The sequence below is a fragment of the Elephas maximus genome, chromosome 22 (assembly GCF_024166365.1).
Source record: "Elephas maximus indicus isolate mEleMax1 chromosome 22, mEleMax1 primary haplotype, whole genome shotgun sequence".
NCBI lineage: Eukaryota > Metazoa > Chordata > Mammalia > Proboscidea > Elephantidae > Elephas > Elephas maximus.
In genome coordinates this window covers 13,803,265-13,819,111 of record NC_064840.1, presented here as the reverse complement: position 1 = coordinate 13,819,111, position 15,847 = coordinate 13,803,265, and the positions used below count along the sequence as shown (strand labels likewise).

At 38.9% G+C, this 15,847-nt stretch overlaps 1 protein-coding gene across 4 annotated transcripts in view; it reads left to right on the top strand.

Moving 5' to 3' along the window:
* Positions 1-15,847, top strand: part of MED13L (mediator complex subunit 13L) — a 284,850-nt gene that overhangs the window by 214,959 nt on the left and 54,044 nt on the right. For all 4 annotated transcript variants that reach the window (XR_007514943.1, XR_007514942.1, XM_049866379.1 and 1 more), the window contains exons 5-9: positions 3,062-3,207; positions 6,127-6,321; positions 6,698-6,886; positions 10,392-10,557; positions 12,700-12,804. Coding sequence is in view for 2 of the 4 variants with exons in the window: in XM_049866379.1 (XP_049722336.1) it covers positions 3,062-3,207; positions 6,127-6,321; positions 6,698-6,886; positions 10,392-10,557; positions 12,700-12,804 (801 nt within the window). In the remaining 2 variants the exon portion in view is untranslated. The remainder of the gene's footprint in view (positions 1-3,061; positions 3,208-6,126; positions 6,322-6,697; positions 6,887-10,391; positions 10,558-12,699; positions 12,805-15,847) is intronic.

The window sequence follows — 15,847 nt, the reverse complement described above, 5'->3', positions numbered from 1 at the left end:
ACAAGGCCATTTTTCTTGTAAGTGGTTGCACAGTGCATAGCCCTTTATTGGTAGGCATTTTGCCTGTCTTCAGCCGTAACTGTTACAAACAGTGCTGCAGCCAGTAACTTTGTACATAGCTTTTATTTTTATTTTTAACACACATGGGTTTATCTGTGGGATAAATTCTTAGAAGTGGTATTGCTAGATCAAAGGGGGAATTCTACTCTCTGAGGTCAGTATTGTCATCCCTGTTCTCTTGTTTCACGTAATCTTAGAAAAATATAGGATTTTATAGCTGGAAAGGGATTGAGGTGCCATCAAATCCAATAAACACATTGCTGTTGAGTCAGTTCCTACTCATAGTGACCCTACAGGATCAGAGTAGAGCTGCCCCATAGGGTTTCCAAGGAGCACCTGGTGGATTTGAACTGCGGACCTTTTGGTTAGCGGCTGAGCTCCTAACCACTATCCCACCAGGGCTCCCCATACAAGTCCAGTGGTTCTCAAAGTGTAGGGTTCCTGGGCCCAGGATAGCTACCGAATTACCTGGGAACTTGTTAGAAATACCAGTTTGAGGGGGTCCGCTCTAGACCTCCTGAATCAGGGCTCTTTGTGTTAACAGCTGATTTTACGCATGAGGAACTACGGTTAGAAAGGTAACGTAAATTGCCCAAAATTAACTAAATTGATTAATTAAAATTAATAACTACTGATGGCCTCTGTTGTATTTCCATTATAACTTGCTGTTTGCTTTACCTTGTTTTAATGGTCTTGACATTTTGTTTTTAAAGTTATCGATGTAAAATGAAAAAGACCATTGATTGAGTTACTACGTTTTAAATTTGTGCCTCTTTGTGGGACATTTTTCTGTTCTAAACTTGCTATTTTTGAAATATAGCAAATTCTATTGAAATTTTCATGATTCTTTAGATTCACTGACTTTCTTAAACCAAACCTTAAATGAGCTCCCTGTTACTTCTCACATACAAAGTCTTTTATGTTATCTCAGGGTGTGGCTTCTGACTCCATTTCCAGCCCTGGCCATCACGTTACTCCATTCCTTCATATAGAATTTCCAAACTACGTCCGGCTTTTAACCACATCTCTTCTCCTCATCCTCTCTTTCCCCTTTCTTTTCCTTCTGTTGTTGAAATTTCATCTTCAGTTGTCCTTGCCTTGGAGCATTTGGACCCTTCACATTACAGAAATTGCTACACCTCAGCCTTCCAATAGCATTTTGTTTTTATTTTTATCTCTGCATTTATGCCTGGCTTTGTTTTAGAGATATATTTTTGCATCAGTCTCTTGCTAGCATGTATCCTCCTTGAGAGCAAGGATGACATTTTCTTTGGTGTGACTCCAGGCGCCTTGCCCCGTTCTCTGCACTTACTAGCTGGTAGATGGATGTTAGTTGCCTTTATTTTCATGCAGTTGGAAGTTTGTAGGATCAAGAGCATATTCTGTGGCTGCATTCTACACCTGTAACCCCAACCAGCTCTCTTATAAATATGCCGTTGACTATAGTTGATGGTGGCGGTGAATTAGGACGAGTCAGTTCAAGCTTCTGAGCTGAAATTTACAGCTGGAAAATTAGCCAGTCCACCATCTGTAGTCCTATATTTTGGTCCTGTTATGTGTCGGGCACAATGCTGTGTGTTGATGATGATGAGTTTCTGAATTTGTTTCTGTAAAGGACAGCATGGTTTTGCCAGTGGTATTGTTTTGTACCTGTATATGTTTAAATTAGGTACAGTTTTTCCTCATTGTGACCTTGAAACTTGGAAGTATGGTGTCAAGTTGAGTGAAAAAATTTTCAAAATTCGTATAAAATTCTAGTCATCATCTTGAGTTTATTTTGTCATGCTGTATAACCAGACACCAAGATTTAGTGTGTCCTCTTGACAAAACCTCACATTGTAATAAAACACAGTTTTCTCAGTATACTGGCCACAGCAGAATACATATATATTTCTTTGTGATAGAGTGAAAATTTTATCATCTTTATTTCAGTTTTTCCTTAAAGCATTATGACTTTGTTTTACAGAAAATTTAATTCTTTCAAGTGGTACTCAGAACATATTTTATAATATTTTAGAGAACTTTAAAAAAAAAAAAGCAACATCTTAGAGATGATTTTTAAAATGGTGGTTTCCTAGTGGTGTTTAGTAGTTTGGTTCCCTGTATTATTTCATCAGGCAAATGTTCTTACATGCCATCTTAAGAAAAGGAGCCAAAGCTGACAACTTTGAAAGAATGTGCCACTGTAGTAATTTTTAAACTACTTTTCTTCCAAACCCTTCATTTTTATCATTTTTCAGTTCTCTGGAAAACAGAAGTAGGATATTTTAATAAAATTTTGTTATCAGAAGTAAATTGTAAAAATTAAATGTAATAGATTACCAGCCCATTTTTAGAGACTTGTATTTCCTTAGCAGTTCTACCTGGGAATTTGTATACAGCAGCGTCCTTAATTGCTGTTTTTGGATAAACCGTCTAACCTTACTGTAGAGTTGTAAACTGGTAGATTTGCTGTCATTGTGTACCAAACATAAGCAAAAACAAATTTGTCTTTGTCCTTAGACTCAGTTAAAGGTCACTTCAGACTCAGCTCAGGGGTTACTTTTCTATCTAGTTCATAAGGCCACTTTTTTTTTTTTTTAGTTTTTCAAATGTTTTCTCATTTATTTGATGCAACAAATGTTTGAGTCCTTGTAATGTGCTAGGCACTGGGGGTGAGGTAGAAACCTGTTCCCAGTCTTTCTTAGGGGTTTATAGTTGGCAAAGGAGATAGATTTTATGCAGATGAAACAGTCAGAAAGCACAGTATCTTTCCAAAGTTCAGAATGCAGCATAACTAATTTTTCATACTTATCTGGCGGCTTTACTTTAGCGTCATTGTCAACAACTTATCTTTATATTATTGTCCGCAATCAATGAGAGGTTTATGGCATTGATATCATCAGAGGTCAGCTTTGCTAGATGGTTGATAAAGTAAAGCTGTATCTCAGCTGTATTTTTGGTTGGTAGCACCCATTTCCTACCAAAATGTAGAGCTGAGTGTTTCATTCTCTCTTTCTAGTGAGCATTTGTCCTGTGCGTTCACATTCTTTCTTCATGGGGAAAGTAATGTATGCACGAGTGTGGAGATTGCCCAACACCAGCCAATTTATCTGATCAACGAGGAGCATATACACATGGCTCAGTCTTCCCCTGCACCATTTCAAGGTAAGTGCATGGCCATGGCCCTCCTCTCCTCCCCTCCACCACCCCACCACATGGACAGCCACCTTGCCCAGTACCATCTTGGAGGGTGAAACATTAGCTTAAACGGACATTTTAAAGCTAAGCACAAAAAGTCAATTTCTGAAAAAGAAAGGCAAGACTACCCATTTCACAAATAAGTAATAACACCTTGCTAGTTTTTTGCTGAAGTTTTTTTTTTATCACATACGCACCCTGGCCTTTGTGAAATAGTACTGAGGAATAAATGAAGAGAACTTCCTTTAGAACAAAAGAAGATTGGCCAGTCTCTGAAAAGTGCACTCCAATGGGTAATTGATAAATCTTCTAAATGAGAAATTTTCATTGTTTTGTACGTTAACACGATTCCAGGAATGTAAATGATAGATGGTACTTATAAAACCCGCCAAAACCCACTGCCGTCGATTCGATGCCCACTCACAGCGACCCATAGGACAGAGTAGAACTGCTCCATAGAGTTTCCAAGGAGCGCCTGGCGGATTTGAACTGCTGACCCTTTGGTTAGCAGCTGCAGCACTTAACCACTATGCCGCCAGGGTTTCCACTACATGGTGCCAAGTACATGGTACTTGTAGAACATTGATATGAAACTTAGCATTTGAAATTTCAACCCAAATAAAATTTCTAGAGGTGTGTAGTATCTTCACCAATGTCGATAACCTTTATTATTTGTTTATTTTATAGATTACATTGGTTATAGGTATTTGGTTGTAATTTAGCCTATTAATATTTTAATTATCTCAGCTTTAATTACCACCTAGATATCACCAAAATATCTCCATTCCCTTTTTATCTTACTAGGCATTCTAAATCTTTGTTTCTGTCTTTGGGAATCACAATTTTCTATGAGCAGCTGTTTTTAAATGTTACAATGTTAGGTTGAACCATATGAAAAAATCTTTTTTTGGTTCAGTGTAATATGTCAGTACTAGAGATATCTGGTTGAAATAGTATATCAGATAGAATGCAATTTCTAAAAACACTGACATTTTAACAAACTTGATGAAGTATTTTTATTACCATGACAGCCTGCTATGTGAACGTTTAGCCTCCATATTCGGATCGTTGCCCTAAAGACAATTAAGCATGCTTTTTACGGGAAAAAAGAACATTGACTCCTCACTTAGCTGTATCCTTATGATTAGCTAGACGCCCCCCGCCCCCCGCCCCGACACACTTGTAATACATTTTGAGCTGTGTACTCCATCCTTATGTAGCTTTGGGTGTTTTCTGTATGGACCGCTATAAAATGGAAAATCCTTAAGCTGTTCACTTGAGAGTTGTACAGTATATGTATATTATGTATTATGGGAATTATTTAAGTACTACATTTGCTTGAGTATAAAGTGCTGAGGACTGTCTGACTTCAGCTTTATCACTTAAAATTAACAATGTTTATTTGTGGTAATAACAGAAGGAATCACTAGTCATGAGGGAAGGAAACTAACCTCCTGTGTTAGGAGAGATATTATTAGGAATACCAGGTCCCTCTAGACAACTTGTTTTAACTGTACTAGTTTGTCACAATGCCTCGAACCATAGAAAACTTCTGTGGGACGTTATCCTGCTGATTTCCCATGGTTGTGTGGAAGAGGTAGACACTTAGGGCAGGTGCTAGCCTCTAGATAATTACGGCTAACATAATTATCCAAAATTGATGTAGGAATTTCCTAGAAGTGTTAATGGAGGGAAATTACCCTTGATTAATTGCGTTGGTTGGAGTGTTTTCATCCCAGTTGGATCACTGAGGAACAGCAGAAAGGCACCATGAAATATGTGGTGTCTATGCTATTTCTCTCTCGACTGATGTGACATACCATCCAGCTGTTAAAAAAAAAAAAAAAGTCAACAACAACAAAAAGACATCCCATTAGATGACTGTGTTGAGGTGTTTTTTAAAACTCAGGATTAAGTGAAAGTGACCTTTATCCCCAGAAAAGTATTATTTGGAAGGTTGAAATACTAACCCTGAGGCAAAGAACTGGCTGGTTATTCATAGTACCATGTTAACTGTATTTTTGTGTCTAGCTCAGTGAAAATGACACCAAGGTCAAACACAGAAAGGAGGACAGGAGGACTTTGGCTGATGAGATACATTTTACTTTGAGTTGTTTCATCAACAGACTTCCAAAACGGAAATGACAGCTAAGCATTACGTCGTAAGCTTGGTACTTGAAGACTTTTCTGCTGTTGGCAGCTTTGCTTGTATATGACCTTTAATTACCAAAGATCTTTAGTCAGTCTGAGGAGCCACAGGAAGAATGTTCAAGTTCTAGACAGGTTTCAGGGTGTATGTACCGAATGGTTTTCTTTGTTTATGGACGATTCAGTGTTCACGTTGTGTAAGCTGTAAGTAAACGGATGTGTTATGCTTTAGTGCGCAGATAGGTTATATACTGTGTGTTGATACAGCTGCCTGACAGTGTGATAAACAAAACCAAACCTGTTGCCATCAGGTTGATTCCAACACATAGCAACCCTATAGGACAGAGTTAGAACTGCCCCATAGGGTTTCCAAGGCTGTAACCTTTATGGAGTTAGAGTTGACTCAACAGCAGCAGGTTTTTTAAATCTTTCTCCCACAGAGTGGCTGGTGGGTTTGAACTGCTGGCCTTGTGGTTAGCAGCTGAATGCTTAACCACTGTGCCACCAGAGCTATTTGATTTCCTTCAAAAATTGATGTGAGTTGACAGGCATATAAATAATAAGAAATACTAAAACGAGAAACTTTTAAAAATGACACTTTAAAAAGGGATAGGAAAGAGTGATATGTATTTAGTGATGCTATGATTTAACCTAAAAATACCAGATATGTGGCGTACTTTGGTAGGAATGATTACTGTGACCTGTAACCTGTGCTTCCCTCACTCCTACCTCCTGTAGTACTGGTGAGTCCTTACGGCTTGAACGGCACGCTGACAGGCCAAGCATATAAGATGTCAGACCCGGCCACCCGTAAGCTGATCGAGGAATGGCAGTATTTCTACCCAATGGTGCTGAAAAAGAAAGAGGAACTGAAAGAGGAAGAGGAGTTGGGATATGACGATGATTTCCCTGTGGCAGTCGAAGTAATTGTCGGTAAGAGGAAAATGTTTTGCCTGAAGAACTTTTTTCTATCTTCTTGATCTTCCTTAATTTAAAAAGGTAATCATTCGGATTCATCAGAAACAAGCTCTGTAATTTTCCTATCTTTTTTAATTCTCTTGACATAGTGGTGTGTGCTGAGGAGTTATCTTGCCTGAAGCACCAATGGTCCCTGTATTCCAAATGCTATTACAATGTTGGAACACGTATTTAAACACTTATTCAGTTAGGGAAGAATGAAACATATCACTTTTGACAGTACTTCATGAGTATCTCTTTTTCAACATGGAGCTTTGACTTTGGCCACTGGTGAAACAAAGTTGGCAGTCTTGTGTGAACCCTCTCCTCAGGCCTGCTTCTTTCCTTACAGGTGGTGTGCGGATGGTTTATCCGTCAGCTTTCGTTTTGATCTCTCAGAACGACATCCCAGTTCCTCAGAGCGGTACCAGTGCTGGAGGCCATATTACAGTTGGGCAGCAGGGTCTTGGGAGTGTGAAGGACCCAAGTAACTGTGGGATGCCTCTTACCCCTCCCACCTCTCCAGAACAGGTTCTCATAGGTGAGTATAATCCAAGATGTCCTGGCTGGAGGAGATTGCAGAAAATCATGTCGTCTCCTTGATAGGGAACAGTGAGGAAATTCACTCTGAGAAGTTCCTGGTGGAAGGGTTGAAGGTAGAGTAAATGGGGATTTTACAGGATAGAGAAGGACATTTTTAGACAGAATTCATGTGCTTCACAATTTTAATTGAGCCCATATTATTTTTTGTCCTAATTGAACCATTATTTCTCTTAAAGCCTGCCCCTTTATACACAGAGGCAGGGCAACATGCAGACTGCTCTTTTCACAGATGGTAAACACTAAATCAGAGAGAATGACCACAATCTTTGCCCAAATGGCCATTGCCAGCCAGGGGCAAGCCTGGGATAACTCTTGCTCTGTTGTATTGTAGAGTTACACTCTCATCTAGGGGTTCCAGATAAATGCTTTGTCTCATCAGTAACCTGTCTGCATTAAGAGTAAATATTAATTACATGTGAAAATTTTCATAACTTCAACAGTCTGCCTTCCTGAAAAAATTTAGAAATTGTTTAAATTGGTAGCATTTTGCCTTCTTTGTTGACTATTATATTTCCTGTATTAACTTTTTTGTTGTTGTGGTTAAAGAACTCATTTTAACTGGGAACCTGGCTACTAAGAAAAGGATAGGATTATTTATAGGCATTTAATTTGGGCCGTTTGTAGAAACATCAGAGTAAATAAAGTCTTGACAGCTAAACTTTGAAAACAAACTTTCAAGCATGAGACACATCTACATGGAAATTTTCATGAGGATTAGGTAAGAATATTTCACAGCCTGTAGCACAGTGCTTTGTAAAGTACATAGTGAGTATTCAGTAAATGTTCCCAGCTAAAGAATATATTGAAGAAAATTATGGACTTTGTGAATGAACATGCCTGGTTTTCAGACCTGACTGTATCGCTTTCTAGTTGAGTGACCTTATTTAATTCTCATACTTTTTCTGAGCCTCAGTTTCTTTCTCTGTTAAGTAATACATACTTCCAGGGTTGTTACGTGTATGAGGTAGCGTATTTGAAAGTGCTTTGTAAATAGCGAAGCAGTATATAAATGGTAGTTCAGAAAATTCAAAGCAGTGCTCACAACTCCAGTTTGGCACACATTACTAAGTTATCTGAAAGGAATTACTTAGCCATTGTGTGGGAGATGCAGAAGTGGACAACAGCTAGCCTCCGATTTTAAGGAGGCGTTTACTTGCTGAGATGGTTAAAAAAAAAAAAAAAACAAAAAACCATCTAGCTCTGATATGCAATAGCAGAGAATTTGGATGATTCCTTGGGATAGAATTTGCCATGAGCCAATTTTTATTAAAATTACTTTACACTGGGGCGGGGTGGGGGGAGACCCACACTTTAATAGGAATCATCAAGATGATATATTAATATAAAGACTAGAATTGTCAGTATTCTTTTGAAAAGTTTTAATCACATTTCGTATCAAGGCTTGGATTTTTAATAGTTACACTAAATTTTTAAGCTGTTATCCATTTATATTGTTTGTGTTTTGCTTGGTGTCTAGTGAAATTTGTATGCCACTGAAACTTGAGGGCCTGCTGTGTGCTTGGTGCCCTGCTCTAGGTGCCGACCTCTGATCAGTCCAGGCTCTAAAGTCACAGTTCAAGAAACAAGAGGTTTTGTTCTTAGTGAGTTTCAATGTGGACTTCGTAACTATTCAGCTGCTGGGCCTGTGTATGGCCTGTGCTGGGCCCTGGATAAATCCCCTGAAGCTGCATCAATCCTAAATAAAAGCTGCTGGTATCTTCGTAGTAAAATTAATTTGCCCCAGTTTTCACATCATAGCACGTTGGATTATAGCTTAGGACCCTTAATGCTGTGTCCAGGAGAACCCTGCCCCATCTTACCATTCTGCAGCTGACTAACGCTCAGCATTGCCATGCTTTCTTGGATGTGGGGTTCAGTGGGCTATGTTGCCCTAAAATGGCCAAGAGTCTCCTGGATTGCAGGGGGGTCTAGGGGGACCAGCTAGTTTTGGTGAAATCACTCATGCTTTAGCTGGATAGGTACATCGGCTTGCGTCTCCTGCTTAGTATATGGAGATAATTGGGGTAGCAGCATTCGACATGCATTTAACAACATGACTACAAGCCTTTTTTAATTCCATGTAAGGTACCACCCACATTTTAGTTACATCATTAAATCTTCCTGAAAGCATTAACCCAACTTTAATCAGAAAAGTCTTTTGGCCTTGTTCTCTCCTCCTCCATCCTTTTTTGGCCATAAATTATTCCTTTATGATACCACGGGTGTTTGATATCTTTAGCTGTATTGTAGGATATTTTGGGGAAGAAGGGTATGCTATCTATTTCTGTTTCTTTCTTCACTTTGCCTAGTTTCATAGTAGGCATTTAAAAGTCAATTGCAAAATTAAGATAAATTATTTTGTACCATGAACCAAGTCAGAAAACTTTTAAAATAAACGGTAGCAATGAAAGACCAAATTTCTCATTCCTTCGACTTATCTCATTTGTAATATAATGATCCTTTTCTGGGGGGCAGGAAAGCTTCAGTTCCTCCAGATGTAAACATTTGGAATTTTTCTTTCACTGATACCAAGAATCCTTAGTTTATGACATAAGATGCTTCTTTTTCTGAGAAGAGATTTTTTACAGTGCTGAAAGTTGATTATTTCTGTAAGGATGTTTTGTATCATAGTTCTGCTGAGAATAAAACCAAAAATATATTTATTAAATAGATGAAATTAATAGAATGAATTTATTATTGGAAATTGACTTTCGTGTTTATCTTGTATGAGATAGAAATCGTCCATACTCATAATTTACCCAAAGGTATTGTCAGTAGTCACCGTGGGCAGAGTGGGAAGGAATGGATTGCATCCCAGCCGTATTTTGGAAAAAGTAAGTAGTAGAGAGAAACCAGTGACCTTATAGTCCTCTGATATAAAACGTCGAGACAACCTCTTCCAGTGTTTTAGTACAAAGCTTTCATAAATAGTGTCAGGCATAAGGACAGACAGTTCCACAGAAAAATCTGAAATCTGACCTTGTTAACAAGCTTTGTGCCATTAACTTCTTTCTCCTTCCCACCTGGGGCGGTGTGCAGTTACACAGCTATGTAACTAAATGAGCATAAAGCTCCCTCTGCTGTTCTCGTCGGTCTTGGAACTTATTTGTGGTGTTGGGATTCAGAAATCCTTGTGTGTTTACATCTCTGATATTGTGACGTGAGCCCTTCCTTGTTAGAAGTGTCCAGGACCTGTGGAGTAGGAATGCCTCTGCGTGCCCTTAACGGATTCTGTGTGTGAGTGTCTGAGCGGCGATGTGTTTAACTCTGACACAAGTGGTACTCATAGCTACAGACAGTGGGGTTGTCAGGGAGTAGAGGCCAAGCTATATAAATGAGTTTTAACAATTAAAATGCGTACTTATGTTAAATAAGCCAGCAGGCTCTGCACTAGAAGACCTTTCCAGAATATTCTGACATTTCAAATTGGCTTTCCTTTCCAGGTGAGAGTGGAGGTACTCAGAGTGCGGTCAGTCACCTAGGTTCCCAGGAAGGGGGGATGATAACTATGCACAGTCCAAAGAGATCGGGGAAGATTCCTCCAAAACTCCACAATCATATGGTCCATCGAGTCTGGAAGGAATGCATCCTCAACAGAACCCAGTCCAAGTATGTCTTTTGGTTTGTGTCTGGATCATGGTTTAGTAACCGTCCCAGTGATGGCTACATGAAGAGGTTTCAGCAAGTTGCGCTGTTCTGTGACCAAACTGCAGGGGGTCGTTGGATTGGTTATTTCATCTTTGTAGAATGTAACAGGATAAAATTCAAAACAAAGCTGTTAAAATAGAGACATTTACTTTACTTGGTTTGATTATCCAGGAAGTAGTTAAAGTTCTTGATCACCTAAAGATTGGCATGATGTTCATCTGATATTTTTCATCACGGATGGCTCGGGGATTCACCCTAAGTGTCAGGACAATAACCAGTGGGTTTGGTTTTCCCTTGTATACCAACTTATGAATGTTTTCTAGTTACAAAGGGAAATGACATTCTTAGCCACATTTTCTTTTACACACTGTCCTTCGCATTTTAATTGGCAATGCATTATGAACTGAACTGATAACTATTAAAGGGGTGTGTAACAGCTGCTGTGCTTCTGTTTGTTGGTCTGGGGAAACCGTATTCTTCCACTTCCTCAGCCTACCTTACCTCCCTCCTTCCCTCCCTCCCTCCCTTCCTTCCCTTTCTCCTTTCTTCCTTCACTTATTTTTTGGAAAAAAGAGAATTGATTCTAAGAACAGACTACTTGTAATTATTTTAATTGTCTAAATGAAAATGACAAACAATTGTCCATAAAACCAATACCACTTATCCAGACTTAATGTAGACATAATCAGCACATTTTGTTATCTGTCTATAATATGAGTGAGATGCCCACTTTCGACTAATACAGGTAAACCAATGAGTCTTGGTTCTCTGGGGATGTCTGTGGATATCCTGGTCTGTAACTATTTATAACTCTGCTCATGCAGAAGTCAATTAAAGGTTACATAAGCAACTACTGTTCACATTTTCATACACAGAGTTAAAACCTGTCCTTCGGATCCAGCTGTTAGCCAATTCATTGCTATACATTTATCTCCCAGTGGACTGGTTTTAGAATAGGCTGCTAAAGGAGTGGTGGATAAAATCTTTGCCATTGAAAATCACATGTCACATTCTAGAATTAAAAAGCATCTCTGGTCACTTGAAAAAATGATCCTTTCCTTTAGAGTGATTGAGATCTTTTCACTTCTACCTGCAGTGCCTAGATAATTTCCAAGTTAACATTTTTTTTCATTTACCATCTTTGATTTTTGTCACCATAAACCTTTCACCTCCACCAGTCCTAATAAACCGGAACCCCTCTACCAGCAGCACAGATCAGGGAGATGAGGCAGAGGAGGGTGGAGAGCCGCAGAAGCCCCTGCAGAGGTGTCTCTGGAACACTTGGCAGTATCAGCTATACAAAATCAGCATCTAAAAAGATTGCCTGTCTTCTTATTTTCACTACGTATTAGTAGCGATCTACTTTTTGCTGCTGATTACCAGTGCCAGTGACATGTAGGAAACATTTTTATTTTCTATCTTTTAGTTGCTGTTAACAGTGGTGGAATGCAGCTGTTAAATGCTAGTAAATATTATAGGGGTATTAAGAGTGATTTAAACAGTCCGTCAAAACAAAACAAAACAAAACAAGATCCAAATCCACTGCTGTCAAATTCATTCTGACTCGTAGTGACTCTGTAGGATAGAGTAGAACTGCCTCATAGGGTTTCCAAGGCTGTAAATCTTTAAGGAAGCAGACTGCCACATCTTTCTCCTGCAGAGCAGCTGGTGAGTTCGAACCACCAACCTTTTAGTTAGCAGTTGAGCACTCTAACCACTGTGCATCCAGGGCTTCTGAACAGTCTGTCAGAGGGTGCTAATTTACACATGCTGTGGGAAGTTAATTTCTTTCAAAATATTCTAGGTCATTTCGGCATAATTTAGATGGCCTTTTTTTTCCCCCTAAAGCAACAAGTCAGAGTGCCAGATACTGTTTAAATTGCTATGTATACCACCCATGTTAAAATGCTGAATTTGACTACAAGAATCCTGCTTCTTCTAGTGCATGGGACAAGTGATAGTTTCGTACTTTGGCTGCTCTGAATGTATGCCGTAGGATACCATTACTATGTTTAATATATTAAAGACTTTTAGCATTTTTCTCTGCAGAAGTATTAGCATTATCTCCTGTTTACAAAGAAGTCACATTTTTAACCCTTATAGGAGGAGCCAAGTGTCAACTCCAACTCTTGAAGAAGAGCCTGCTAACAATCCTGCTACTTGGGATTTTGTGGATCCGACCCAAAGAGTTAGCTGTTCTTGTTCCAGGTAGGTAGTCAAAAAGGCAAAACCGCAGTGGATGGAATGACGGCGTGTTGTTGGCTGTTCTCCTGGCCTCAGATCATTTCTTTCCTGTCTGGGGGTCTTTTTTTTAAAAATCTTCCTCCTCCAGTAGAGAAGGGAAAGGTCAGTCTTTTCTCTTATTCAGATGATACTGTCATACTGTCAGGACTCAGACAGAGGCTTATTAGACAATTGGCCCTGTTAGCAAATTGCTCCCACAAATGTCTTCAGGTTAGCTACTTCAAAACTAAAGGCATCAATTTGACAAGACCATCCCTTTTAAATGACTTTATTTAACTACTCTAAATTTTAAAACAAAGATAACATTTTAAAAATCGGTTGACTTGAGTCAAACAATTTGGAGTAAATAGACCTTCTATAGATTATTTCTATTCTTGTGGCTGGTAGTGATGATGTTTTTTGATGACTGAGGCAGATATTTGGTAACACCTGCTAAAAGCTCAGCTTGTTGTAGTCATGGTATCTTAATTGCTCATTGATTTAGGTGTTTGAATAGGATCCCACGTTTTTGTCAGTAGGAAATTTTTGCTTTCCTCATGAGTATTTTCTTGACTTACCACTGCCAATAAAAAAAAAAAAAAAAATTTTTTTTTTTTTTTTTTTGTGGTAGTAAAGAATCTTACTCTATCACGAGTCTTTTAGGATTCTTAAATTTCTTAAGCAGCCTTCTCCCCAGCTCAGTCAGAACATGTAGTGATGATTCTTCATTTCATGAGCCATTTAGACTAGCTCTGCTTCCAAGGCATCCATGTTCAGATTTGGACTGCGCAGTTTCAGTTCAGTTGAGAAGTTGGCCATCTATTCTCTAGTTTAAATCAGAGGTTCTTAACGTGGTAGAAATGAACTGATTCATATACCGCCTGCGGATACACGCGGACTTGTGTGCGTGTGTGCACTGGAACTTTGAATCAGTAGAACAGTGTTGACATCCTCCTGCCTACCCTTGCCCCGTAACTTGATTCTCTTTTATCAAGCCCTGCTGTGGTGGTCAGCCTCTTGTTGAGAGACGTTGCCAGTATCAGCCTAATGAAACCCATGATTGATTTTTCTGGGAGGATGGTTTTGAAGTTGTTTGCTCATTAAACATCCTCTCTCTGAGGAGGTGAGACTATCTTTCTGGTCTTGGGATAAAAATAGTGTATTACTGTTGAATATTGCTTTATTTTTATCCGGTGGCCATTGTGAATTATGGGACAAAAAGTATTTTCCTATTAACATTGATTTCTAAAATGTTCACAGCCAAGTCATGGTCCACCTTTAGCAAGTACCTAGAATATGAACTTAGTGTATATAACTTCACTTGGCCTTTCATCTTATTTTTTTTCCCTTGTTCTTTTCCCTGATCTATTTTTCTTTACTCTTTTTAAAAGTAATATTTTTACTGATTTATATCACATTTTTATTAGCTCCTTTGGTTTTTTTTTTTTTTTTTTTTTAATACTTTAAGTGTAATAAAACAAATAAAGCTCTGTCTTTGTTCTTCGGGGTTATTGCTACATTTTCTTGACAAATTCTATACCTTCAGGTCTTTTTGTAGCTCTGCATACCAGGGCAGCATTCCTCTGACTTGCAAATACTTATCTCTAAACCTGACTATTCACACTTACTGTAGTCTTGTATATTATTTGGCGGGGGGGGGGGGGGGGGGGGGACGACTTGCTTTTAAGAAATCTCTTGTATTGTATATTGACATGTATGTTTCCTCACAAACCAGGTACCCTACTTCAGTCTTTTTTATCAATGATTTTCTCAGCCTAAAAACCTTATCATTTGTTTTTTTTCTCTTCATTTTCTAAATCTTGTCTGTCACTACATTTCACAATGACTTCCTTTGAAATGTCTATTATATGCATTCTGCCTCCTCCTTCTCTTAGCCACCATGTTTTTCTACAGGAATTGGCCCTGCCTCTGGTTCCTTCCGGCCACCAGTCTACCCTGGTCTTCTTACAGCCTGCTTCAGTCATGGCCCTTTCTTGTTTAGAGATTTGCAATGGTAGTCTGTTACTTACTGGCTTATTCTTAATGATAACCATTTCACTGTGTAGCTGAGTCGTTAAATACAGTTGGAAAAAGCGACTTTATAAGATTATCCACTTGCAAAAAGTCCTTACTTTGAAGAGGCTGCCAGAAAATATCTATCAAAGGACTAGTGTGGTTAAATGTTCTCTGAGAAAATCTAAATCAGAAACTTTAATGTAAAAGACTTTTAAAGCTTAAGTTTTAAAATAAGCACCCTGAGAAGATACAATTGAGAAGTTCTCAGATGAGACCTTCATATAGCACTGCAGCACTGTGTCCTGGAGGCTTACAGCACACTTTTGGCCTTATTGTCAGCAGCTTTTATGCTAAGACAGCCTTCTTGAAGTCAGTATTTTTTTTTTTTAGAGTAGCAAAGACTTTGGCAAGAGTGTTTTGAGATTATCTACTACAGGATTAGCAAACCCGTTAGGAATGGTCTACTCCACACACTATTTAATGGTCTTATGGGACAGGGTGGCCATCCTGCTGTCCCACTAAACCATCCCATTATGCCACACAAATCCGTTTTACTGCCCACTAGGGCATCGTTGAGTGCAGTGCAGCAGTAATTTAATGCCACCCTAGTGGCCTCAGAGAGTTACTGCTCCACCGGCAGGAAAGCTTACATTTTTCCCTGGCAGTGATTTATATATTAGGAGGATCTGGCTGACCTGCTATATAACTTTGTTGCACAGATTAAACCTTGGCATCATCTAGTGGGCCCTTACTGAGCAATTTCTCATACTCATGCTTGCCAGGAAGTGTGTTAGGATGTGAGCAGGCTTGCTGTTCCTGCCTACGTGGTTCTAGTGCATTTGTGTGCGTGTGTGTGTTGTCTGAATCCTCATTCACAACCTTTTATTTCTATCTCATTTTAACATGTGGCCGTAAGATCCAAAGTTGTGTTTTATTCCTTCTTTCTTAGAGAATAACCAAAAAAAAAAAAAAAACTCTGATGCCATCAAGTCAATTCCAACTCATAGGACCT